Source organism: Elaeis guineensis, chromosome 13 (assembly GCF_000442705.2).
Source record: "Elaeis guineensis isolate ETL-2024a chromosome 13, EG11, whole genome shotgun sequence".
Classification (NCBI taxonomy): domain Eukaryota; kingdom Viridiplantae; phylum Streptophyta; class Magnoliopsida; order Arecales; family Arecaceae; genus Elaeis; species Elaeis guineensis.
In genome coordinates, this window is record NC_026005.2 from 12,815,902 (window position 1) to 12,843,705 (window position 27,804).

General features: G+C 37.5%; 3 protein-coding genes across 4 annotated transcripts; 2 read left to right on the top strand and 1 right to left on the bottom strand.

The window, feature by feature from the left end:
* The first annotated feature begins 267 nt into the window (after positions 1-267).
* Positions 268-7,613, top strand: LOC105056699 (DNA-directed RNA polymerases II, IV and V subunit 9A). Its single transcript, XM_010939002.3, has 4 exons — positions 268-337; positions 471-546; positions 4,488-4,646; positions 7,297-7,613. Exons 1-4 carry the CDS (start codon positions 309-311, stop codon positions 7,375-7,377), a joined length of 345 nt encoding a protein of 114 aa, XP_010937304.1. The 5' UTR covers positions 268-308; the 3' UTR covers positions 7,378-7,613.
* A 5,437-nt stretch (positions 7,614-13,050) lies between these two features.
* Positions 13,051-14,395, top strand: LOC105056700 (FCS-Like Zinc finger 13). The gene is made up of 2 exons (XM_010939003.4): positions 13,051-13,672; positions 14,001-14,395. Exons 1-2 carry the CDS (start codon positions 13,152-13,154, stop codon positions 14,161-14,163), a joined length of 684 nt encoding a protein of 227 aa, XP_010937305.1. The 5' UTR covers positions 13,051-13,151; the 3' UTR covers positions 14,164-14,395.
* Positions 14,396-16,740: 2,345 nt separating this feature from the next.
* Positions 16,741-27,477, bottom strand: LOC105056701 (oligouridylate-binding protein 1B). Of its 2 annotated transcripts, none has more exons than XM_010939005.4 (12): positions 27,182-27,477; positions 25,874-25,935; positions 25,364-25,466; positions 23,633-23,709; positions 23,491-23,552; positions 23,290-23,377; positions 23,009-23,084; positions 22,870-22,900; positions 22,445-22,564; positions 19,545-19,627; positions 19,078-19,251; positions 16,741-17,264 (listed from the first exon to the last, which is right to left on the bottom strand). In XM_010939005.4, exons 1-12 carry the CDS (start codon positions 27,290-27,292, stop codon positions 16,989-16,991), a joined length of 1,263 nt encoding a protein of 420 aa, XP_010937307.1. In that variant the 5' UTR covers positions 27,293-27,477; the 3' UTR covers positions 16,741-16,988. The 2 variants fall into 2 exon arrangements, with proteins under 2 accessions (XP_010937307.1, XP_010937306.1); XM_010939004.4 differs by having other exon boundaries at positions 19,545-19,630.
* Positions 27,478-27,804: the final 327 nt, after the last annotated feature.

Sequence of the window (27,804 nt, forward strand, 5' to 3'; positions counted from 1 at the left end):
TATCCAGGTCTTTCTATATTGATTAATATCTTGATTATTTCAATGTTGGCTAAGAAAAATTCTCTACCATCCATCATCAACTAAAAGCTTGATCCATCTCCCAGCTAAATACAACAACTTAAACATCGTGTTACTTTAAAAATAAATAAATAAATAAATAAATAAAAATCATCAATTCAGCAATACCACCACTTGTCTCACGTGACTAAAAAATGTGACGATTGACGGCATGCATTTAAACCCATCTATCGCCAACGCTACGCGTCTTTCGTTGCTCCAGAGATTGTAGAAAGAGAGAGAGAGCGGCCATGAGCACCCTGAAGTTCTGCTGCCAATGGTACATCATTCATCTCTCCGAAACACCTGATTTATTCCCTCTTTTTATTCTGTATGATTTTGTAACGAAGACGGTGATAGATGAATGAGGGTTTCCCTTTTTTTCTTCTCTTTGTTTTCTTGATGGAATGCAGCAACAACACGCTGTACCCCAAGGAGGACAGGGAGCGGCGGACCCTCCTCTACGCCTGCCGCAACTGCGACCATCAGGTCTAATCCCTCTAACATCTTATCCGACTTTTTTTTTTTTTTTTGCCTTTATTCTTTCCTATCCTATCATTAGTATCAGAATCCTTCGGAATAATGTGAGAACGGGCTTTCGTCTTTTATTATAATTATGATGGTAGCCCTCCTCCAGTATATATAAATATATAACAATTAAGTCCTTGGAGAGCTCTCGTTAATGCACGCTTTCATGTAATATGAGTTGTTGTTGAGGGGATTCCTATACATTTCTGCCGTTGGAGTGTGCTTGGTGTTTTCATTTACAAGAAACCTTTTCTTCTTCTTCTTCTTTTTTGAGGGGATTCACTATCTTGACCCTTTTGGCATCTTTGTTCGTTAGTTTTTTTGGTATGGTAAGTGTCAACCTGGTGAATTTTTTTACCTATCTCTTTACTGGTTCTACATTTCCGAGTTTCTTTTAAGCTCTTTCATTGCAGGAAAAGGATGAGAGGTAGGCCTTTAAATTCATTCAAATCTTCATTATTGTCGATGGGGAGAAAACTTGTGCTTGATCTTGCTATGTCAATATATGTGCCTTCTCCATTCATCCTCTTGCTTGACGTTATTAAGTAATTCTCAATGTTTTATGTATAATCTCTATTGGCAGGGCACCCTCTCCATTGATGCTTACAGACTTCGAAAAATGCGGATTTTACATTTCTAATGCTTTCTTTAATACAACATTCTTGAAGCTGATCAGCTTGTTCATGAGAGCGACCATGGTCTTGGATGACTCATACTCTTAAACAGTAGCCATTAGCACTCTAGCCAGACATCAGAATTAGTGACCGTTGTACTCTTATTCGCTTGAACTAATAGCTTACTGACTTAGACCGTGGAGAACTTCATCATGTCTATATGTTGCATCTGATGCTCTTTTCCAATTTCTCTCTTCCACATTGTTGGTCCTTAATTTACTCCCATTAAGTTGTTCCTTCAAGCACAGGTCCATGCCTCACCTGATTCTTTTGGGTTATCCGGCTCCCTAATGCAAACCATATGCCAGATAATATCTTAACCTGCTTAATTATGAGACTTAAAGTTGTGCTCCCTCTCACTTTTTCAAAGTCCAGAAAATCCTGGAAGCTAATTGATCTCGGATCATGCTCTCTGGCTTATGGGCAGTGGATACGCATGGCAATGTCTCAGATGATGCTATTTGGTCTGCCTTTAGTCCCAGGATACTTTAAGCATGCAATCAAGTTCTTAATTTTGGGCTAGGACAGTATGTAATAACAGGCCGAGCAGCTTATCAAAACTCTGGTTTTTTCATTGACAATAGTGCTATCGATTTTATTTGTTTATCCACCATAAACATTAATTAGGATTATTATTTTTTTTTATGGGATTAGAATTATTTTTATTAATTTCAATGTTCTTCAATTTCATATGTATAGGCTGGCTATAATTTTTTTTCTGCTTCCAACTCTCTTGTTTCTTTTGATTTCCTGGGCAGTGGATCTTAGTTTCAATTAATTGGAATCTTTTTTACAAAATATGGTAAGTTATCAGATATGTGGCTTGGATGTGAAGCTTAGGTGATTTCAATAGTTCCATACTTAACCTTTGTGTATGTAGTGGATGCTAATCCTCAATAAATATTTAGAGTTATTTTCCAATCTTTATGTTCCTAAGCATTCTGTACCTTATCAGATTAGTAGGAGTTCCTCCATGTCTAAACTGAGGACCACAGTCAACCCAAACTTGGCTTCGAGGATTAGGGATCACTGACTGAAAATGTTTAAATCAGTTTAATTTCTGGTTAGTTTATGTTATTCTGACCTGACATTTGAACCATATTTTGTTGTGTCTAGTTAAGCTGGGCAGAGTATAGAAATGTAAAGTGAACGCAAAATGTTTTTAGAAAAAAGGCCTCCACATGGAAGTCTAGAAGTTACGGACCTTTAGGAACCCTTGTCCAAGATCTTTTCATTTATGCAGGAATCCTTATATTTCTTTTTATTTATTTAAAGAAAGTCCTAGGAGTTTTAAGTCAGAGCGCAAGTGTTTTAATTGTTTGATTAACTGGCTGAAGTATAGGTTCCTAGGTTAGGGAAAGATTAAGGACCTTCATTGTAGAAAACATGTGAAGACTATTCTCATAATGTTTTGGTCCTACTTTGAGAAAAGCTTCTGATCATAGGTTTAGGGAATCCTAAAGTCAAGAGTTGCTAAGGCATTTTTTTTGTCGCACTCCCAGGGAATCTGAATGTTGCAGCTTTAATAGTTGTTGTTTTCTAGGTATAAGAAAATCCTTTTAGTCATCTAAAATAGACATTCTATCATTATGTTGGTGTCTGATTGTGGGATAGCCATACAAGGTCCCAATAGGGTGCTATAGATTTGGGGCCCGTATCTAATCCTTGAAGTCTGAAACTTTCATTGAGTTGAGTAAATACCAAGTCTGTTTCGAGGGAAATCCATGTCTCTGAGCACAATTTCAGTGCTATTTTTTAGCATAATCTTGCCTATCCAATCATACAAGTTGCAATTGGCTATCCACTGCAAGGTATAAAATATCTCTTTTCATTCTTTGGCTTAGTATTACCAAGGATGTACTATCTCTTTTATTTGAAAACATTTACTCTGCAAGTAACTATGTGTTCTGTGAAGAAATTCATACAAACCTAGACTCGACATGGAACCCTTCACTGGAAACTCTTCATATAGTTCTTGATCATGTGACTGCAAATGATGCTTGGCATATCAACATTACTTACCAAGTATTGAGACTACACTTGCTTCATGACAGGAATAAAGACGTTCGAATAAGAGCTTGCAATTCAAAATCAGATATATAAATGGCACTTGGCTTTGGAGATCTGGATAAAAATCACTTTACATTTTTTTTTAAGAACAAGTACAAGGGGAAGCCTGGCCAAAATCAGAGTGAGGGCAGGATCAAAACCAAGGTCACTGGCATTCAAGACCTCGTGACTTTACCAACTCAACCAGTTGGCATGCTTATTGTGGTCTGGTTTCTTAAGATCTAAGATCCGCTTGTGATTGTCACGAATGTATTTCAAAGTCCAACTCTGCTAGGCTGAATATATGGCAAATGGAGAATACATTTTGATCATCCTTGATATAATCTTGCAGTAAACAGAAATGTTTTAGAGAAGAGAAGAGAGAAAAGAAATGTTTCCATAGTCTCCAACGTTAGGTGCTGAACCTATTATGAGAACTAGCCTCCCACCTGCTCTAGATGCTTCCAAATGTTCATTCATTGCTATAATTACCTACTGTTACTAAGAATCCTTAACTTGGAGGTTTAAAACTTATGCGGTCTCTTTTTTTTTTTTTTTTTTTTTTTTTGCCCATCTCTAAAATATTTTTAGAGAAGATCCATTCAGCAAGCTTTATTAATGCAAATTTTTCTCAATTACGTCAGTTTTCTACCACTTTCTAGAATACATATTTCTTTCTTTCCACTTCATGCTAAGCGGTAAATGTAAAAAGTTAATAGGTTCTCTATGCATCTCAATATGTGCTATCATTGCCTGCCTTTCGAAATTAGATTGCATTTATGTAATGAATGACGATCTCAATATTTTATCAACACCAATAAGCAGCTTATTTCCTTCCATATTGGGTTGTCTTACCGGATATTCTTTGGCATTGGTTTCAGTCAGAGGCCAAGGTCTCCAATAATACCTGTTTTTTCAGAACCCTTCTCACTACTCCCAACCAAGTATTCTTTCCTATCCCTTCCACATCTTTGATCATAGAGCTTGAATTTGAGACATCTCTGGCTGACACTATCAACTATCAAACTATCTCAACCAGTTCCTCCTCACTCAATTTTCCAATAGTAAGAAACATTTGTGCAAAGTGCTTTGTCTATTTTTGCTTATTGAATATTATACTTTTCTAACTATTTGTATTTTTTCCTGCAATTTTTTGAGTAAATTTCTATCTGAATGCAGGAGGTGGCTGATAGTAGCTGTGTCTATAGGATGGAGATACATCACTCCGCCAGCAAATGCTCGCAAGACCCACAGGATCCAACAGCTGATCCCTCTCTCCCTCACACCAAGTGTGTTAAATGCTACAAGTGTAATAATCCAGAAGCTGTCTTCTTCCAGGTCAGATCAGCTTAACTTGCTCTACTTATTTTTCTGTGTCACTTATGGAAAAAAGGTCATTTGTCTAACAATTCCTGCTGGAATGCACACCATGTGGATGGTGGAATTATGCTGCTTCTATTACCACTCACAAAAGAATCTGTCTTGTTCATGCTGCTTATCTAATTGGGCATGATTTGCCCAACAATGGACCTCATATTGTTCTTTTAACCATATGTTTGTTTTAAGCCCAAAATAAGAATTGCAACTTAGAGACAAAACTAGCAAGATTCACCATCTTGATAGCAGACCCCATGCCGGTACCGTTCTATTATAGTGTTGATACACAACGGTATGAGACGGCAGGCATATTGAGTCTCGGTATAGTACAAGATTGCATACCGGTATGGTACAGTATGCCTGTACAAACCAGCATAGCAAACCTTGCAAAATGGTCTTATGATAACAAAAATATTTCTTCTCCTTCTTTTCTTCTTTTTTCCTTTTTTTTGGTAGGTTAGTTGCTTACTAGGACCAATGAAGATGAGCTATTTCAGTGTGGCTTCCAGATTTTGTTGCTGAAGTTTTGCAATGTCCAATGGCACATGTTTTTAAACTAAAACTTTCGTGAATTTGATAAGTTTTCTTTGAAATTCATGTTATTTAGTTTTGAAATAGCCACTACATCTATTTTCTTGTATAATATTATCTTGCTTAGGGTATTTAAACAAGCTAGAACACAAAGCCAGTACCTGCACTTTCACTTATTTAAACAGGAGTTTGTCAAGATGATGTGCTTCAAGGGAACTTTTGTCTTTACAACTTGCTTCTCATGGATGCTTCAAATATTTGATGTATAGAACTAACCGTGGCCTTGATATATGTTTTTGACATTTTCTCCAATCATACTCTTTGTAGGTCACTGTTGGTTTTGCTTATTCTTTATCAATTGTTTTATCAACTTCTATAGACTCCTGTTTTGTTTAATGGTGAGAAGAATCCAACTACTGCAAATACTAGTAGTGCAAAGTCAATGTTATTGCTCTGATCTTCTCAATTTTTTAAACTGCAAGCAGTGTGAGCATTTTGCTGGTCAAACTTACATATGAATCTAGCTTAAAAGATAATAACACCAACAACAACAATAAGAAAGAAAAGAATCACATGCATATCTGCATCTGCATATCTTATCAACACTAAATCAATGGAGCCATCTCAAAGTTTTAATCTACGATATTGTTCATGATCTATGATATCTAAATTGACTAGAAACTAACAATTATGTATGTTAGATATTTCTTACCTTTGTATGAAGTGGATACAAAATGGACAATGCTAATAGTATGCACCATACGTTGATTTGGTTTATAATTCAGAAGCATCTAACACTATTATAGTTCGGGTAGGATTTGTTTTTAGCTCACTAGTTATATTGCTAAAGCATCGTTTCATGTCCATTTGATGCATAGGGAAGCAACCTCCAACATACTTGAGTTTTGGTTTCTTGGCTATTTAGACATTGTAGAGCAACGTTAACTATGTGAATATTCATTTTGAAAGGCCTCTCAACGATGATAAACCATAACACTTGCCACTTGGTGGAAATCCTTTAAATGAGGGTAATGTTCTGTTTAGCAGAAGCTCAGTTGGCTTCTGTAACTGAAAAATGACTTTTTCATGTTCGTTAAATAACCAATATGATGTTTTTCTCGCTTCAATTATCTGCAGCTTATAAATGAAAACAATTGAATAGTTTAAAATGCATCAATAAGGCGGTGTTGCAACCATTACATTGTTTTAAGTATTAATAGTGAAATTAACACTGAACAGCTGATCATGAAAAAGCAATTATGTCTATCAGATTGCACAAATCCTCATATACCTCTACAAGTACGAGTAGGAATATATAGACAGCTAAACACCTACCTACCTATGAGAGGTATATGAGTTATCATTTCCACATGTTCTTTAATAAAGTTAGATTCTACCTTCCAGTATATCTATTAGAATATATCTATTAGAAGACATAAACAAAAATCAGCATCTCATTGGCATTGTTAGAGCACAAGCAGATAAATGAAATTATAATTGCATATTTAAAGAAACGAGTGTTAATAAATTAACAGTTGTAGTGAACAAGACAAACCACACGTTATGAGGCATATAAAAAATAGGAATGCAACACAACAACTCAAAACATAGGTGTACGTATATCCTCCAGAATGAGGACATCAATAGCCACTCTGCCATTGAATTGGATCAAGAACTAGACAATTGAGATATTTTTAAGTTCCATTGGGATCAATATCTGCTTTCAGACTTATGAACATTTTGCGGGTTATGTATTTTAAAGATTCTATTTTCTACCAAGAACCTAAACCTACCATCTGAATTTCATGTTTTAGTGGGAAAGCTCATCACAGCATAAGCAATGGACCTACATCCCTGTCAGGCATACAACATGGATTTAAGTACATAGTCCCACTTTTTTATATGCATTGTTTCGAGCCAAATGGTTGAAACACACAAGAACATTTCATTGATAAATGAAATATGTTCTTTTACATGCATTTAGTTGCAAGAAGTGCTCACTGATTCCACTTGTTTCGCATTCACTGCTGATACTCTTATTGTCATATGGCTGCTTTTTAAACAATTGGAGAATTTGCAGGCACCTTCTAAGGGGGAGGAAGGCATGGCACTGTTCTTTGTCTGCTGCAACCCAAATTGCGGTCACAGGTGGAGGGATTGATGAAAGTGATACCATACTTTACTGTTCTAGTTTAAGCTTGAGTTTGGTATGTACTTTGTTCTCCAGGATACAAATGCATCATATATCTTCCAAAATAGAGCTCTCATAACATCCAAACACCTCCTTTTTCTTGGAATTTCAAGGGGACATAGCTTTTTGCTATTGAGTTAAAAGCAGAGTTAGCTGAACTGGTTTTTTGCAGTAATTTGAAATTTAAAAGCTCAAATATTTGAGATCATGAGATTTTTCCAGATATTCCTGCGAGGAGCATTCTCGAATACTGCCTTGATTTTTCCTTCTTCACCCTGCTTATGAGAGAGTTTAGCTTTATCTCCTTCGCGCACTGAGTTGTTTGTGATTATTTTGACTTTTCACACCTAAAGCTGCACTTAGATTAAAGTATAGCTTTAAGTCTGGTGGTTAATTCACTATCGCATCCATATAAACATAGAAATGTTGGCTCTAATAGAAATACTGACAGAAAAGCACTCAACCAAGCCAAGCAGCATTAACAATCCCCAAGAGTGCTGAATTTGACCGTGGTGAGGTGATCTTTGCAAGGCAAATAAGATCTCTTGCCAAGCAGTTGGTGGCTGTGGCAAATCCAAGACAATCAGTGTGACGTACCGATGCTACCGAGAAATCACATCGACATGGCCGAGATGTGCTGAAGGGGCAAATCGTCGAACACCCAGTAGGCGCCGGCATAGGCTGATCAAAAGATGACCGGCTTCTGAAGTCTGCCAACTATAGCAGAAGCCACTAAGCCAGCAAGGTGGTTGAGTTTCCAGCTATCTAAGACAAACCAACAAGCTCCTATGCAGTAGTTGGCACTTGATTGCAAAGAGAAAATCAACAAACAGCTGGTAGATGCGGTTGTGACAGCAAGCAGATGGTTTCGTAGAGATAGATCAGCAGGCTGCTACTCGCAAGAAGGTAACCAATAAACAGCTGATTGGTTTAGCACTTTGCAATAGCAACCAGCAGGTTGCACAGAAACAATCCAGCGAACAGCTGGTTGGCGCTAATTTTGTGGCACACAGAAGATGAAATCTGGTTAGATGGCTGGTCTTGATCAAGTAGACTATTCCTATAAATAGTGGATCTTAAGTCCCAGCAGATGGGCAAAATAGGATGAAGATGAACCTTATTAATAGTAATCAAAGGAGAGCAAACAGCAAACTCCTATGGCACCCTTCCACTGGAAAAATGAAGCACAAGGATGACAATGCCAGTGTTGAAGATGATTACACATCAAGCAGTATGGCTTCATAGCACAATAGATTGAAATGAAAGGAACAAGAGAAGCCTAAGTATGTGAAAAATGTTAAGATATGACTCAAAAAGGTAAATATAAAAAGGACTTACCCCAAGAAAGATATATACAATATATAAATTAGAATATGCATACTTGAATATTGTTGCGTTCTGGTGAGATCATTATATGAGTAAATTTGATAAAATTAGCTAAGGTCTTGTGCGTTGCTTATAAAAAGTTGAGCCTACCAAATAATGCAAGTTGGGACGGATGGATAATCTTAAGCGTATCGTGCATCTGAAATCTCATGCACTTATCTCGTATATTTATTTGATCCACTTGATCTGATCTTGTGTTTGTTTATGTTTTGTGGTGTTCCTCGCCATCAGTATTTAGTCCTTTGTTTTAAAAGCCCTCCTAAACTATTGGAGCAGCTTCCTTAGCTCCAGGTGCTTTAGCCTTTAGCAGTCTTTGTTCACAGGGTGAGGGGCAAGCCATGAGTTGTCTATGGTGAACAGCCTTCTCATCAACAAGCCAGTGGAGCATGAACTCATCTTAGCAATAAATAAATGAATAAACGAAATATAAATGCTTCCACTAGTCGCCACTTTAGAAAAACTCGGGAATAAATAAAGAGAAGCGTCACCTTCATTAGAGATTTCATCAAAGATTTATTCCCGGTAAGCAACTTCACTTATAATTAAATTGTTATAACATCAACGTTATCATTCTCATATTACACTATTGAACACCAACTATCCCAAAGCAAGCGAATATGATACGTAATATAAAAGGCAAGACAGCCCTTTCTGAAAGTGACCCTTCACTGAATCTATCAAACCTATCCTCTTTTTGAAGCAGCACTAAGTTAATATATTGTTTTTATGGATTGGAACTGGGTCAGGTAGATCACAAGCTGACTCAGCTCTAAAGATCCATTAATGGGTCGGATTCGGATATAGATTCGGACCCAATAATTTTGGATATAGGATTGGTAGTATTACGGGTACGTTTAGCTCGCGACGAGGGTCATAACTGAAATGGATTGGAATAAGAATCAGAATCATCATCTCCTAATGCATTTGGTTCATGATCAAAATTGGAATAGGCTTTAAATGCTAGAAGAGGATAAAAATTAAATTTTGCAAAATTGAAATATTCTCATTTTTTCTTGAAATCAGAATGAGAATGAGACTCCTTCCACTATATATTTCTATTTCCATTCTAGAGTCTAACCTCTTCTAATAAAAAATAATCTATATTTATCTAAATACTCTTAAACTCAAAATATGAGGCCATAATATTCATATTCAACTCAAACATTCTGACCAAAAGAATTTGATGTGGGGTTGGAATCCTATGGTCACGCACGGAGGAGGTAGATGCATCAGTTTGTCCCCTTTTTTTTTTTTTTTTTTAAGAAATAAAAAAAAAAGAGGAATCTGGTGTGGGTTGAGATGATAATTCAAATCCAATTTCACATCAATTATAAAGAGGAATACTTTTTAAAGGTGGTGGGAGATATTATTCCCAACTAAAATAGAATTTAGATTACAGAAACATACAAAGTTATATCATGAGGAAAAGTAACCCCATGTGGGTCCTATTAGAAACCATGGGCCACATCTGTCACCACAACCCATCTAAGTCTCTGCTCCCTCCATTGATTGATCAGGAACATCGGGTCCCACCCTCCCCGTATGGGGCCTTAACAGGCCATGGTTTGTCTTGCCCACAAAACTATGGAAGGCACGATGATTTGACGGAAAGAGCAAGGGTTACCACCATCTAAGAAAAAAATTGGGCCCACATGTCCATTCCAAGGACAGAGACTTTGGAGATTTTTTAAAAAGAGGTCCATAGAATGCTTTTCTTGATTTATGAATGTCATAACGTTATATTTGCCACTGTAACGTTTTTTTAACTTTTTTTTTTATTGAAAAGAAGGAAATTCTCTCTTATGTTATACATGAGAGTTGAATCCAAATCTAACCCTTTTCTAATAGCTACTATTAGCTTTGACTTTGTCAGACTCCCTCAGGGTTACATATAACCAAAAAAAAAAAAAAAAAGGAAAGTATTGTCTTACTTCTATATTAAAGGATAAATATTTATTAAATAATGATATCATATCCTATGAACGGTGATTTTGTTGAGAAACACCATCGATTTGCTGTGATCGATGGTTCGCATCATATAATGGTATTCTGAGATAACGGCGTTAACGGATCGCGGGTAGACACTGAAAGCAACCACAGCATGAGAGTTTTATTTCAGCGGTGTGGTGGACTTACACAGACGGGTGGTCTGGGCCCAGGACAAAAGGCTGTGTCAACTTCGCGGGCCTGTCAATGGCGTGGAAGTGGGCGTCGTTTAGTGGAGTGGCCACTGGTAGGGCCACAGTCGTCACGTGGATCGAGGAGTCCTAGCAAATGAGGGTCTTCGACGTGTAAAGTTACACGTGAGACGTACGTGGGCCCCGCGAACTGATGGAGGGTGGGGGGGACCTTTTGGTGGCTAGTGGAGTTCCGGGTCCTGAGGACGTCATAATCGAAGGGGAAGGACCATCCCAATAAAAAGACGAGGCCGCCCTTCCCTTTTTTAGTGCAGCGCGGTTCATTGAGTGGCCGTGGAAGATTGATAAATGATAGCAATTCTGTTGATCTGTTCTTTCTAACTTTGATCAAAAGCATGTAAATACATTCAAGATTTAACGTTTAGACATCAAAATTTTTAAAAATTTTAATTTAAAAACCATAAATAGTTAATTTATTATGCTGAAATATTTTTTTCTCTCTATTTTTTTATTTTATAATTTATATTAATATAATATAAATATATTCAAAAAAATCGAAAAGCAAAATATCTTCGAAAAATCTTGTAGTAGCATTGACATCAATCCACGGCAACTTGTTGGAGTGTTCTATAATAAAAAAAACAACCTAGTCCATCATTTACTTTCTAATAGACATGCCTTGCAGAAAACACGATCTCCTTCCTCGCTAAAAACCAAATATCTTATAGTAGAAGGTGTATGCTTATCCCCCTGCTCTGCTTCCAGATTCATGTAATGACCGCAATAGGGTCTCCCTCAAAAAGGATAAAGTCTACTCCTGCGGGCATAGCTAATGCCTGCCATTTAACCCTCAGCTCCGCTCTAAAGATCGAGGTATCAAAAATTGGACTCCCACCTGCTGCTATGAATCTCAAGTTTGAACGTCTAATTACAAACCTTGCTCCATCTCTACTATCGCTGTCAGTCATACTACCATCAAAATTATCCTTATGGAAGCTCGGAGGTCGAACTTCTAAGTGAAAGATATAGTCCGAATCACTTCAAGAGAAGACAAAGAGTCCCAAATATCTCAAGCTATCAAAAGCTCTCTAAAATATTGAATCTAAATGACTGAACCCCTCTCAAAAATCCAGATATTTATAACTAGCCAAATGTGATCGGCTATATAAACCTTCCAAATGACAATCATCCTCGAGACCGATCTACTAACATTACTTTACAAATATGCTAGGAAGGTATCAATTGAGATCTCTGACTATAAAAATTTCTGGTGCATACTAGCCAATCTCCGCACCTTATTATTTTTCGACTACATCTCTCGCTCTCCCTCTCTCGACGTGACCAATCTATGATAACCAATAGTTATTTAAATTTATGCAGTTGTTCAAATCAAAAATATTAAAGTTTGAATTTACATACAATTTTTAAGATATATATATAACATTTGACTAATAATTTATTTTTTAATTATTATATATTTAATAAAATTTTTATATCATATTTTTTTTTTTGGGCACAAATTACATTCTAATTTTTCAGAATTGAATTATCTACGGCATCATAACTTTGAAATGTATTTGTGAGTCGTTAATATATTTGCAGGATATCCCAAGATAATCCAGGAGGGCATTTTGGTCATCCCGCTCCGTCCGGCCACCAGGATTCCAACCCATCGTTTTCCAGCCCCTGGACTCGTGGTTTCGTTTCCGGTCACAGCCCCAGCAAGTCACATCCTCCCGACGCGTGTCCGTCCGTCCCCACGAAACCGGCATCTGCAAACCCTTTCCGGTCACCCATCTATATCGTCGGAGATGGACAGCTCTGACGTCCTCCCAGACTATGATTTAGATTCCAAGTCGATTACCATGTGATCCTTCCACAGCCTTAACATTTGTATCACCCACCTCATTGCCTCAATTCAACCGTCCATCCCATCATTTGGACGGCAAAGATTGATGGGTTACAATCTCTGGCACAGATATTTCTGCGCAGAAGACTCACAAGGTTATCGCCCACCTTTTCTGATCATGGGTTTCAGCACCCAATCATCGCCCAATAACATTAAAAAAATATAAAACAACTAAAAGAAGGAACAATATTAATTGAAATGGAGACCTTGAAGCCTTTAAAAAGATCCAAGAGAACCCAATTCTCCACTCTTCCCTCAATACCACTTTCGTCTCTTTCCCTTCGCCAATTATTGGACTCCCTCCGGCCCGGATGGCCCAGAGATCCCGGCCGACCATCCGGAAGCTACCGGACCCGATACACGCCTGCGACCGGCCATTTTGGCCCGCCGACGTGTCCCCAAGCCCGCTGGAGCGCAACCCGCTGTCGCCGAAGGGGTGGAAGAATCGGGAATCGGATGGCATTGGGCTGGGCATCGTGGCGGCCCTCGAGAAGGCCGGCGGGGAGGGTTCGAAGAAGCTCGTCGTGGGTGCGCCGAGTTTCCACGCGACGGCGCCGATAGTGATCAATTCTCCGGGGACCGCCGGGAGAAGTAGATGGTGTGTAGATGTGTCCGAATTGAGATGCGGCGGAAGCTGCGCAACTACGACAAGTGGGTGTTGTTGTGGTGGGGGTAAAGGCGGTGAGGATTTGAGATGGAGGGAGCTGGGTCACTTTTGGGGGTCGACGAAGAGGGTTCCCGAAGAAGCGCCGGCGTTCCAGCTGGCTGACTTCCTGAGCTATTGCTACTTGTGCCGGAAGAGGCTCCACGGCAAAGATATATACATGTACAGGTAATTATTTTAAAGTTTTTGTCCATCGTATGATATGTGTTTCTGTACCTTTTTCTCTTCTCTAAAAATTTTCAAAATTAGTAAAGTAATATTAGAAGATTATTATGTAAAACTTTTAAATATATTTAAAACTTATGATGGTCACAAGCTGTAAGATTTAATCTTTGGCCGTCTTCTTCTCCCCAGTTTTTTTGGGAGTACAAGACCAAACTTTAGACCAAGTCTTATATTTCTCTTGCGAATCGCAAGACAGTTGAGACTTATGTTGTTAAAATTGTACTTGGTACATATGCTGATTGGGATTTAATTGGTTTTGTGATTGCAACAGAGGGGAGAAGGCGTTTTGTAGCATGGAGTGCCGGTACCGGCAAATCGTAAGCGACGAGTACCAGGAGAAATGTGGATCAGAAGTTTCGAAGCCATCTGATCATGTCTCGAGCTCACCATACTCCAGTGGACAGCTCTTCTTTACAGGCATCGTGGCAGCCTAGCACTTGAATCCATCATGGAGTGTTGAGAGAGGTTGATGATTGAGAGATAGGCATAGGAGAGCATAAGAATTGGCGGCCGTACGTACGTGGTTCGTGCAAGGCGATGTTAGCATAAAAAGGAGGTGTAATAGGATCGGCAGAGCAAAATTTTGGCAACATGAGCTTTGACGTGTAATCTGTGTTTGGGGTTGAAGAAAATAATAATATACCTTTTGAAATTTTCTTCGTAAAAGATTTGGGAAGATCATTTGCCACAAATCATCTTGTTTCATAATTGAGCAAGTGGACCTTCTAACTATCATGTTAATACTTCTCTCCATGCTGTTTGGAGTCTTCATGAATGAATATAACTGCATCACATAAGTTTTTTTTTTTTTTTTGATGAAAAACTGCATCACATAAATTAGAAGGGGAAATTAAGAGGACTTCAATGGCATTTAGAGGAGGAAATGATCTGATGGAGAGCTAGATGGAGTATTTCCATTCATATGCTAACTCTTCAAACCAGATTGAGCAAAAGATCCAGGCAAACTAAAAATGAATCGGATCCTTTCCTATTGATTTGAACACCTTAGGACAAGAGGACAAAAGAAAAATAAAAAGTGAATCTCAAAAAGGTTTCCAAAAAAAAAAAATATTTCTCGGAAACGTACGTATTGGAAGGAAAAGATGTAACTGAGAAAAGACGAGTAATTTGTCGATTAGTTTCCCAGCGTTCAACTTCTTGGCTTTTAATTCATCGTCAAACACCATATTGACTGGCAATAGTTGATAGCATTTATTGAATTCCAAATCAGTAAAATACAAATGAGAAAGCTTAACCAACAAAGTTGTCAATTTTTTAACATGAAACTTTTGTCCTTGGGCAATTTAACCTTATGGAGGCTCTCTCTTAAATTATCGTACGTGGCTATCTCTCAAGGAAATGGCTGGACTGTTTCAAGGATGCTTGTTGCTGCAATGTGTTGGCTGACATGGCTCACTAGAGCTTTTTTTTTTTTATCTCAAGGGGAAAAGGATATGTCTCAATATAGCGGGGCGGCGGGGAAGGAGAGCAGGAAACGGCACCGGTTGGATGGGGATGGGAGGAGGATTGGTTTCGGTAATCCGCTTCTTATTGTACCCCGTTTCCGAGGGCTTTGGTAAAAGCCTAGAGCCTAGCTATTTACAGGATTCGATTCCTTTCCATTGTCATTTTTTTGGATTAACCGGAAGAGGAAATTTTCTCGTGCTCTCTCCTCCTTGAATTTCTCCAATAAACTGTACTTTTTCAGCAAAGAAACAACTTAATTCTGAAGAACCAAAGACTATCCTGGATAGCTAACACCACTTCAATGTATTTAATCATTGATATTCCGCCCCTAGCCAGCTAACCGGTGAATATTCATTATTCGGTGGATGCGCCTGTATCACATGCTCTTATCTCGAGGACTTGAGAAAAATTTTATAGGATGATGTGGAGCCTGCAATGTTGTTTTCTCAAAGTCTAGATAATAAAGAAACTATATGAAAAAAAAAAAAAAAAAATTGAATGCTATAGAACTACGAATGTTAAGATGGATATGCGATAAAATTATGAAAGTAATTAAGATATAGATATATTAGAGGAGATACAGGAGTTGCAAAAATAAAAAAATAGAATAATGAAAAATAATTAAAATATTGTAGACATGCACAATAAAAATCAAATAAAGCTCCTTCATGAAGACGTACCTTATTTTATATTGAAAATTATAGTAAAAAGAGAATAAAAATCTGAATTAATGTAACGAAGGTTGTGAAAAAGGATATGAAAAAAAATTGAAATAACGTTACACATGATCCTGGAAAGGAATACTTGGTGGATGATGATCCATAAAATCAAATCTAAATAATTAAAATGAACGTTAGATTGTTATGAATTAAAATGGTCATTTAAGAAGCTAATTTCCCGAATATATCCCTTTGCAATTGCTGTGATAAAAATTTTTATATTTTCTATCGTGGGTGGAGGGATGCGCAATGCTGTCACAAAGTACTTTCCAGCGAAAATAATCATGCTCAAGTCCGAGCCGTGCTGAAATTGCAAAAGCAATTAGACAGAATCCTAGGCCCAAACTCAAAATAGCGGACGTTAACAACAGCCCAAACGACAAGTTCATCGATTAGCTCTTCCCTCTAAAACTAAATTAACACCCCTCCCAAAACGGAAACACCACTTATGATCACAGAAATTTATCCGCCCATAAACCTTTAAGAAAACCAGGTTTTCCAGCCTGCAGCCCTAATGTAATTCTTCCCCTTCACGCAGAAACAAGCCTCAAAAAATTAGGAAAATCAGACAGCCACAACCAAAGCACATTAGCATTGCCAAATACAAATTCTTAAGCCATAGGAATTAAATTAAATACTGCAAATGTTTACTCCATACTTACATACCACAATATTACTCTTGTACTTGACACCACCTAAGCAAAGTGAATTCAGAAAGGAATAGAAGATATGGCTTAACATAGACCTTTGCCCATAAAATAATATGGCAACAGCGAACCATGATGCCGAGTAAAACCTCAGGGCTAAAGAAATAAAAACTGAATATGCAAGAAAAATAATAGAACAAGAGTTCCCCGATTACTTTTTATCATCCCTACAAACACTCCATATGCGACCTTAAAAAATATCCATACAATCATAAAAGCATGCGAGGGGACAAGCACAACCAAATAAAAGTATAGTAGAAGATTTTAAGGTACAGAAGAAAAGATCGCGAAGAAAGCAGCAGAAGAAAACTTCCAAGAAACCCAGGAGTACATAAAGCCTAGTTTGGGTTGGTGTCAACTGAATAACTAGTAATACATGAGTTGTTGTGCCGCACTAACGTTCTGGAACCCGCCATCATAGATAGCCTGACTAGCTCCAGCACCCATTCCCATTGCAGCTTGCTTCAGGGCATGCTGACTCTGGGCATGCATCAGTGCCTGACTAGAACCCATCTTACTCAATGCCAGAGAACGCTCATAGGCCAACAGGTCAGTTGCTGAGAGTCCAGGGAAGGCAGCAGCAGGAGGGGGCAGCGGATTTGAGGCTGTCCCAGGTGGCGTGGGCTTACTGCCCCACGAACACTGCAAAAATAAAGGTAAAACAACTGAGTAACATTTAGCAGTCAAAAGACAATGACTCCTATTTACTTATATTCATACACACTAGAATCAGTTAAAAAGTTATGATCCAACGAAAACTAATTGCAGATCAATTTAATCTAGTTGCCAGTCACAACATTTCATCATTGGAAATTAAGGCCTTGTTTGGTTCCCAAATAGCTAGCTGAATCGTAGATACCTCAACCCATTGCTAGCCACCCCCTAATCAAATAACAGAGGCTTTCAATTAGTTGCTATTTGGTTAGCCTTCAAGAGTTGAAAGGTGAAAAAAGCACAGAGAGGAGAGATCTGCGGTAGTTAAATCTATTTTCCTATGAAGTAAAACCTAACCCAGTTAAACCACTTTTTGGAGTCCCGACCAAATAAAATTAACATCATTTTTTCCACTACTTTGGCTAATTAAGTGGACAACCACCACATAACCATCCCCTAACCAGGGTTCAAACAGGGCCTAAGTGCCCCTAATGCAGGAGGAACACAGGTTTTCCTAATAAACATCTAGCATACCAGATATATTTAAAGCACCAAATGATAATATTATGATATGGATTTCACCAATTTTCGCAATCAACATCACATATTCTTCTTGTGAAAACAAACGTGCAAGAATATACAATTTGAATGAACCTTTCTGACCAAGCTCAACCTGCCTGGTCCTTAAAACTGATTAGACTAAAGCACTAAACACCGAATTGGGTGGGTGGGGAATTGAGCTGGAAGTTTGAAAACCAGGCCCAACCAGTTAGCATGTGAGTGACTTGAGACCTCCCGACAAACCTCATGTGATCCTGTCCCACCTCAACCATCCTACCATGCAGCTACCTGCTCAAGTAAGAGGGTGATGAATTGAAAACCAGTGCCAAACAAACCATTAGCAATGTGTACCCATTAATTAGCAGATGTTTCTCTCTTTCCTCAGCTTTTCTCAATAATATAGGATACCATACATGTTTTCTCCACTCACTGTTTATTGTTATCTCACACAGAGTCCGCCCCCCCCCCCCCCCCCCCCCCAGATTATTTCTGCAAGTTTACCTTCAATATATATCTACTCTCATGAATCAGATATGTACTAGTTCTGGAACAAAAAATGCCTTCCCATCCTTCAAAATGTCCTCAGATATGGCTGCAAAGCATGTTTTTTTTTAAACGACCGACAAGGCTTAAGGTTAGCACCTTGGCCCCAAATTAACACCCAAAACCCCATGCATCGCACAAAAAAAAAAAAAAAAAAAAAAAAGGTTGAAACCCTCCCAGGACATTCTTGGTGAAATTCATCAGTCACTATTCTGGAACTAAAATGCACCAAACTGGAAGGAGAATTTTCCAATGACGAGCATATTTACTCAAATGAGCAGAGGAGAATTATGACAAATTACAAACCCACAAATCAAGTAACTAAGTCATTTTCCCCTTAGCCTTTCCAAATCAGTATAATCCTAATCCACATCCACAAGATCTCAACTTGGTCAAACTGTATTCATTCAAAACAGCAAAATTGCAAATTAAACTAAGGTCCGAATCACCCACTAATTAACTAAGCCATACATCTTAGCCCCTCTTTCTTAACTTCACAAGATCCCCACCAATCCTACTCAGCACATTCAACTGGCTGGCAAGCCTTCCAGTGATTGGCCTCTATCTCACTGAGCAAAGAATATTTTCCCATAACTCACAAAACCTTCCCCGAAATTATACCAACCCATTCAAACTACACGACAAAACTATACTCTTTGCTATCAAAAGACCATTATTGAAAATAATCAAAATATACCTTGATTGGCTTTCCAGAAAGAATTTGACCATTCCCCATCTGAATAGCCAGGGCAGCTTCTGCATGGTTACTGTATCTCACAAAACCAAAACCTTTATCCCGTTGTATACGAACCTCTTCAATCACTCCAGCATTAAGGGCATGGAAGAGGCGGTGAAGATCAACTTGTGCAACCTGCCATTTATTCGATGTTGAAAAATCAATATAAAATTAACTTCACCAAAAATTACAAAATGCAAAACAGCAAGGATCTTGGGAAGCTAAGCATGTTTGACAATTGAATCCAGAAAGCATCACACATTTAATATTCATACACTGAGAAGTTGAGTGTAACTAGACAATGTATAATGGATAAAAATGACTTTGCTGGGAGGCAAGATAGGTAAGTGGTATGCATCCATGCATTTAGAGGGGGGAGGGGGAGAGAGAGAGAGAGAGAGAGAGAGAGAGAGAGAGAGAGAGCTTGCCTCATGAGCAATGTTGCCCACATAGACAGTTGTATATTGTGGGTTATTCTCTGGGCCATCATCATTTGCATTCTCTTGACCATCTTCTGCACAAGAAAAATCAGGTAGGTAAAAATATATTCATACTAAACTAGCAAAGATACAATAAAGATAAAGATACCTACAAATGAGAAGAAGATTTTAAGATTATCAGTCAACCAAGAACCCTGAGGAATAGAAATAGAGGTTTCTTTTAAAAAATTCTCTTAGGGCCCATTCTTGTGTGGGTAAATACTATGGAAAAGTTGTAAATTCCGATCGACCAACTTACCCAATATTCTCCCGCTTTTTAAGATAGATAAGTTGTTTCCATGGGTGGCATTTACCTATGAAATGAGAGGTCGTTCTTTTGTAGGTAAATACCATGGGAAAGTTGGTCAATTTTTCCATTGACCAACTTACCCATGTTCTCCCACTTTTCAAGATGGGTAAGTTACTTTACCAGAAGCAACATTTACCCATAAAATGGGAAAAAATTTTACCCACCCAGGGGGTAGCTAAATCATTTTCCCATCAATTAGTAAAGTAGGCATTTAATGCTGTACCTAAAATATCCATCCTCATTTCCAATGTCTCCATCGTTCAATGCTTAATAACTTAGTCGAATCTAAAAAGCATAAGGAATATCATGGAAAATATGGATAAATTTTACCAACTTATCCAAAAAAGTGATAATGTAAAAGAACATGGGTAACAAATTTCGAAGCCACTTTCCTATGTGTAAAAGAACATAGGTAAATTATTTTTCTATCTAAATATTGTCTAAGAAATATTTACCCAGGAAAGTATAGGTTCGCAGGCAAATCTTTTACTTGCAAAAGAACGGACCCTAAAGGAAAAATCTTACTCACCTAAAGGTGGCTAAATTATTTTCCCATTAGCTAGTAAAGTAGGTATTTAATTTTATTCCTAAAATGCCCTATCATCATTTCCAATGCCTCCATCATTCAATGCTCAATAACTCAATTACCCACTTTCTCCAAACCTAAAAAGCATAAAGGGTATTATGAAAAATATGGATAAGCTTTAGCAACTTATTCAAGAAAGTAGTAATGCAAAAGAACATGGATAACATATTTTAAAGCCACTTTTCTATACATAAAAGAACATGGATAAATTATTTTTCTATCTAAATGTTGCCTAGAAAATACTTTAAAAAATATAGATTCCCAAGTAAATTTTTTATCCACAAAAAAACGGACCCTTAAAGTCAACCAAGCCCAAATTGAACTTATTTTAACACCACAGAATTATTCAATATTGAATAAACCCTTAGGAAATCAGTAAAACAAATAAAAAATGGCACAAATACAGCATATGAAGATCAAAGCAAGCAGATAAGATCTTTTTTACAAAATAATTGCGGGCTTAAACTAGCTTGACATATAAGAGTGAATTTGCTTTTGATGCAACCTTATCTCACGTTTATGTCATTATCTGCTAAGTTGAGGGAAAGTGAGTGAGATATATTCATTTTTTAAAAAAAAAAAAAAGACTCCAAAACTAATGTGCATTTCAACTTTCATGGGAAGTGATAACAAACCATATCTAGGGCATGAATTGAGACCAAAACCAACCCTACCCTGAAGAGGAAGGTAATCAAGCAGCCAGTAAAGGTTCCACCAAGAAACTAAGAAACCAAGCTATGGTCAATGGTCATGGCTTCTTTACATATCGTTAGATTATCAACAAAATTTCACATCAACCATTTTTAGACCTAGGTTTGTTTATAATTGAGAATTTGTACATATACTTGATCATAACCATGTGTCTTGCTACATTAGCTTCTGCCAGTTTCTAGACCTGGTCTTTTCAACCAATTGCTTCTCATGTTTCTCCTCTAATCTTATTTTAAAACTCCAATATGTATACACAAATATGTATGTATATTATATTATGTATATGCCTACCGTCTATATTCTTAGTACCCAATCAAAAGTGGCCAAAAAGTCAAAAACAATCACAATATTTCGTGCTTGCACCCATCTGGGAAAAAAAAATCAAAGTTTCAGCTTTGACCTAATAGCATCCGGAAGTTTCAGATAGCAACCATTGTTTTCGGGCATATTTTAAAAATAGATTGATTCTGATGGTTGGACACCATCTTTACGGCATTAACAAGTCTGTCAGGTATAATGTCAACCGCTGCACAATTCAAGTTAAATATTTTGCCAAAAACATTAGTTTTAAGCAAATGCAAGGAAATCCTAAACTAAAACGAATTAAATGAAAAAAAAGAGAGAATTGTAAACTTAGGAATCACAACTATCCATTGACAAATTTTATTAAAAAAAAAGTAAATGGAATTCTGAGTTCTCGTGCAGTTATGCCACTTTAAAAATTGAAACTGAACAAATATTAATTTCCGATGTGTTTAAAATTCTATCAGGTGATTACATAAATTGGCTTTTAATATAACAAGTCCGGTAATGGTGCTATTGTTGAAAACGGAAAATTATAAGAAAAAGATCAAATTAGCTGTTTCTGAAAAATAAATAAATAAAAAAATAATTACTGAATTGCAGTGAAACAGGTAATTTGGTAATAGTAACCCCATGATCTCAACATACATACATATGTATATGTATAATGTACGTATGTGTGCGTGTGCGTGTGTGTGTGTGTGTATATGTGTGTGTGTGTACATATGTACGTATATGTACATGTATGTATGTACATGTACATGATACATATACATACATGCATGTATGTATATGTATCATGTACATGTACATACATACATGTACATATATATATATATATATATATATATATATATATATATAGCATCATAAAAGCACCATGTTGCAGCGCTGTTAAAGCAGCAATTCACAGTGACTGCATTTCTCAATCACACTCACCTCCTGATCCATTTGTTAGCTCCACCACACTCTTAGAATCTGAGTTTTGTTTGTCCTCACTAGTATTGGCACCCTTTGTAGCCCAGTTGCAACGAATCTGCCGACTGCCAAGCCACTTACCTGCAAGTTATAGGCATACAAACCAAAATCTTCAAGACTGCAAGTCACATTTTTCACATTCATTAAAAAGAGAAGCAAATAGAAAGACCCTCTTCTCATAGAACCGCACAATCTTGGCACATTTGTTCCAAGTGGATTTAAACATATAAATTCATGAGTCTGACAAGAAATATCCTACATGCTTCAATGGCAATTTCAACATGTAAGTCAATTATTGAGATATAGGCCCAAATTAGCATGCACACACAAGAAAGTGGAGAAAAAAAGATAATCACTGGTACTCTAACTATAGAAATGCGACTTACCAGTTAAATCATTTATGGCACTTTGTGCATCCTGTCAACAGAACAATGAAGAGGATTTAGTAAAAGCACATCCAGAACACAGACACACACACAAAAAAAAAAAAAAAGAGGGGGGGGGATCATAGCTTCATCAATTCACCTGTTGATTTCGGAAAGAAACAAAACCATACCCTCTTGAGCGCCCTGTCTTTTGGTCCCACATAACCCTAGCATCTCTACAATAAAATAATAGCTTGAGTGATCTCACAAATGGTAACATGCAAATTATTATCAATATTCAAGGACAGCCAAAAAGGTTCTACATAATCATTCATAAGCGCTAACACATAAAATGTACTTAACTGATCATTTATGAAGCATATATTAAGTGAACATGCATGCAATTATGTAAAACAAATGTAAAGGCCATATGAATCTTACGAGCAGCTGGGATATACAGAGAAGCATGCAAATAAGGTTGAATCCGTGACTTCAGGGCTGAGGTCACCAACAAAGATGTTGTAATGTCCTGCAGATTGGTTTAAAAAAGGAAGACATGATCAATCATTAAGAACAAGATGCTTAGATGCACTTAAGATTAAAAGGTGTGAAGGAAAAATCAAGAAAAAAAATTCATAAAACCTGATGTGTCCTCTCTTTGCCCACTGGCATATGCCCAATTAACTTTAATAGGTTGCCCAAACCTGAAAGTACACAGTACCAAAATGAAGAAAAATTTGCAAAACAAGTCACAGCCAACAAGACGATAATATATGTTACTTACAGCTGCCTCCCATTGAGTGTCACAATTGCAAGTGCAGCAGATCTACGGTCATAGTAGTCAACAAAACCAAAGGATGACTGCAAAAGTGGAAGGAAACTTCAACAACCATTGTATGACAAGAAGTTTGACATAGATAGAGTCACGGCAAAACAGATGAGCAAAATGAAGAAACATAGGGTTTGGTCAAAGCAGAAGACAAAAGTATTTGGAAGACATATAAAATATGCCGACAAGTTTCATCATGTAAGCAAATTGTTTGATATAGGGAAAAAAAATGATATTATGATTGGCATCATGTATTACCCAATGTATCTTAAAAGTTAAAGAATGGGCTAGGATACACAATAAGCACATCTGTGTGATATACCATTTACTGCTGAAGTGGGAAAGCATGGGCTGTTTGGGCTACGAATTAGAGTAAAAAATGTCTATCTGCTTAACCAAAAAAATCCCCCAAAAAATTGGATACAAGAATCTAAGTATTCATCTTTAAATTCATGGTCTTCTAAATGAGAAGCAATTACTTACTGATGCAACCACATCTGCACTACAATTTTTCATATTCCATCAAGCAGAGAAATAACTGACCCAATATAAAAAAGAGGCGGGAATTTGCAGAAACAATGAGGGGCATGATCAACCCGAGCCTGATCAGACCCCGAGCTTGATCAAGCTCGGGTCTGATCAAGCTTGGTCTGTAATTAATTTCAAGCTTGAATTTTGAAATCAAGCTTGATTTGTTTGTCATTACTTTGAGCTCAGTCCAAGATTAATGTCAAAGCAAGTGGAATATAAGCCCAATTAAGCAGCTCGATAATCCTAAAGTGAGCTGAAACCAGTTCAAGCTTGGTTCAAGCTTGAAATATGACTTGATTTGAGTTCGATATCATGCTTCGTCCAAGACTGAATTAATAATTAGTTGCTTCAAAGAATAAATAAAATAAAAACAATTAAAGCCGTAAACTGATGGTCCATCATCTATAACAATATAACGTAAGTATGAATCTATTCAAGCCTTGTCGAGTTATTGAGCTGGCTAAATTTCTACAACGGCTTGAAATCAATTTTGAGCTTGTTTTATCCATGTTCAAGCTTGATTTGTTGAGCCTTGAATCAAACTTGGTCCGAGCTTTTCTTGAGCTGCGCTCAAGCCAAACTCAAGTAGCTCAATTTGTTTGACAGCCCTGCAAACAATCCACTTATCAGACAAGAAGATTTAAAAATGAAAAGATGGCCGTGCAAAGTCTAATAGATAATGTCAAATATGTTTTTGCTGTGCTGTTTGCAAGTATCACTCAAAAGACTCTCTAATTATTTCTTAAAACCAATGAAGGTCTGATAATTGATAGGCTATACTAATCCAAGAACACCCAATAAGAGGTTGCAGGAAAAAGTGTACATGCCAATCAAATTTCTAATTATCTGCTTGAATGACAATTGCATGATACTAATTAGGTTGACATGAAGAGCATAAAACAAAACGAACTAATTCCTTTTTTGGCTGAGAAAGTGTATATGAGCCTTTTTGACATAGTAGGGAGCCTTTTTGACATGCTATAAGGCAGCAAACTGGAAAAGTTGTTAACAAATAACTTGCATTTTTTCCTACCTTCAGTGCACATATGAACGCCTAGACAGATGAACTAAATAATATATTAAGTAATGCAACTGAATTAGAAAACAGGGGATTGAACTAGAAGTGCATCTTGACAGGGGAGGAAAAAAAAAAACCTTTTCTTTCCTAATGAGCTTGCATCCTTCAACTGGACCCGTACTTTGGAACACCTCTTGGAGAAGTGCTTCCGTAACTTGAACATGAACATTGCCAACATACCTAAAGTTCTCTCAGAAAACAAAGTGCAGGAACCAAATTAGCACCACAGCAAATGCATCAGGGAGGAAAGTCTGAAAAGCATGTTGCTTAAAAACTGTTGAAAACATGACATAACTTTAAAAGAGCTCATATTGCAAACTGAACATGAACATTGGCTTCAAGCAATCTAACCTAGCAAAGATAAGTACAACTCGAAAAAGCAGTTCCATCATTTTGGGATGAGGGGAAAAACATGGACCAAAACTTAACCCCAAATATGGCAGGGGTTTCATGATCAAATGTTAAGCTAATTATTTAAAAAAAAAGCATTAACCAAAAAATAGAGGTATATAAGGACACCTGGTATAGTGCGCATTAAATTAAAAAAAAATGAAAAAGAATAAAAGGAATGCCCCAACAACACTCACACACTGCGGCATGTACTTGGATCAAATCCAGGAGGCAGATTTCCACTTAGGATTGGCTCTATCTGCAAAAATAAAAGTGTAAAAGAACAAGAAAAGAACAACAACGCCCCCAAGTAAAAAACGGAAACAAAAAGGACTCAAGTGAAAATTTAAAAAAAAAAATACCAACCCTACGAGATAGCAGAAAAAAAACCAAATGGCATGTCATGTCAAAAGAAAATATGAAAACTCCAAAGTAAAATACCTATTCTCACTCTCATACACTCAATTTTCCTACATAAGTGGATGCAAAAATGGTAAAACAACTATTTGTAGCAACCTTCCTATGCCATAGCATAACCTACGAAAACATTACAAACAGAAGCCCAAGCAAAAGAGGAAATGATCGCAAAAGGCAGGCCTGGATGCTAACAGACTGCAATTAAATAAGTGGCCAGTTGATGAAAATGTAACAAAGGGCCAAAATTAGAACCATACAGGAGTATAGTCCTCGGTCATTCTAAACTCGATGCTAATTCTGCCTCCACATGTTCAATAGATTGGATATTTGTTGGGGAAAACTAACCTAGAATTTCAAGAAAAGCTTTTCGCTTTACAACAGATAGCTGCAGTATTCAACTGATTTATACGAACATTGATCATCTAAAGAAAATGTATTCATCTAAAATATGATTTTCACAGACCAAAATCACGCAAGGAATTACAGACAAACTTCTGGCACCGATCATCTAAAAAGAAGAAGAATCTCATTCGGACTCCAAACCCAAATGTGCCCCCGAATAATTCGCTTAACGAAAAGAAATACAATCAAAAAGCAACACGGCAATCACACAAAACCCGAAACCCAAAATCAAGCTGTCCCACAAGTCAAAGTTCATATTTTCTTAAAGAAACAACAAGAATATACCCCAAATGAAAAGCAAAGCCACAAATCAAAGAAACAAACTGGTAGTAAAAACCCTAATTTCCAAATCAAACCAAAACTCGTAGTCAAAACCCTAACCATCAAAGTAGAAATCACTGGGAAAAATCACCAGTAGAATAAAGCAACAAACGGAAATCAGCAGATTCCTGAAACAAAAACCCTAATTTCGTAGCCCTATCAAAGCCGCCACCAAAACCCTAATCGCAGGACCAAAAACCCCTTATGCATCAAAACAACCATAGAAAAAGGGCACCGGGTGGCGAAAAACTCTAATCCGAGAACACTACCGCAGGAAATCAAACAAATACGTCATCTTTAACAGAGAACTCGAAATCGAAGAGAACGATCTAAAAGTGACCTAAGGGGCTTCGATTTGGGGGAACCTGAGGGGCAGCCAGGAGGCCTGGATGGTGATAGAGGGACTGCTGCTGCTGCTGCTGGAGGAGAGCTTGCTGCATCAGGGCCTGCTGCTGCTTGAGCCTGGGCTGCTGCATTTTTCCTCGCCCTAGGGTTCTTACCGGATATGGCGACCGCTCGAATTCAATCGAATCGAAGGAGCGAGGGTCACGGTTTACAAAGATATGAAAAAAGAAAAAAAAAATGGAAAGAAACAAAAACCCTCAAAATCGAGGGGGAAAAGGGGAAGAATGGCGGAGAAAAGGGGAAGAGACTGAGGGGATCACACAAGGATCGGGAAGGCGAGTATTTAAAGAGAGAGAGTTGGGAGGTGGGGTAGGGATCGGGAGAGATGTGATCGATAATCTAGCAGCGGTCCTTTCTCCGAAATATCTCATGGTTCTAAGATATATCGGAAACGTCGACCGCTTGGCTGATGTACCGGCCTGAGTAAAACCATGGGTGATGGGTCGAATGGGTCCGGGAGTTCATACGCGGAAAAAGGTATCCTGGAAGTTCGTAAGATAAAAAATAGTTCGCGGTCTGCGATACATTGGATTTGTCCGGTCCGGAAACGGATCCATAGTGGACCGGATCAAAATGGTGGGCC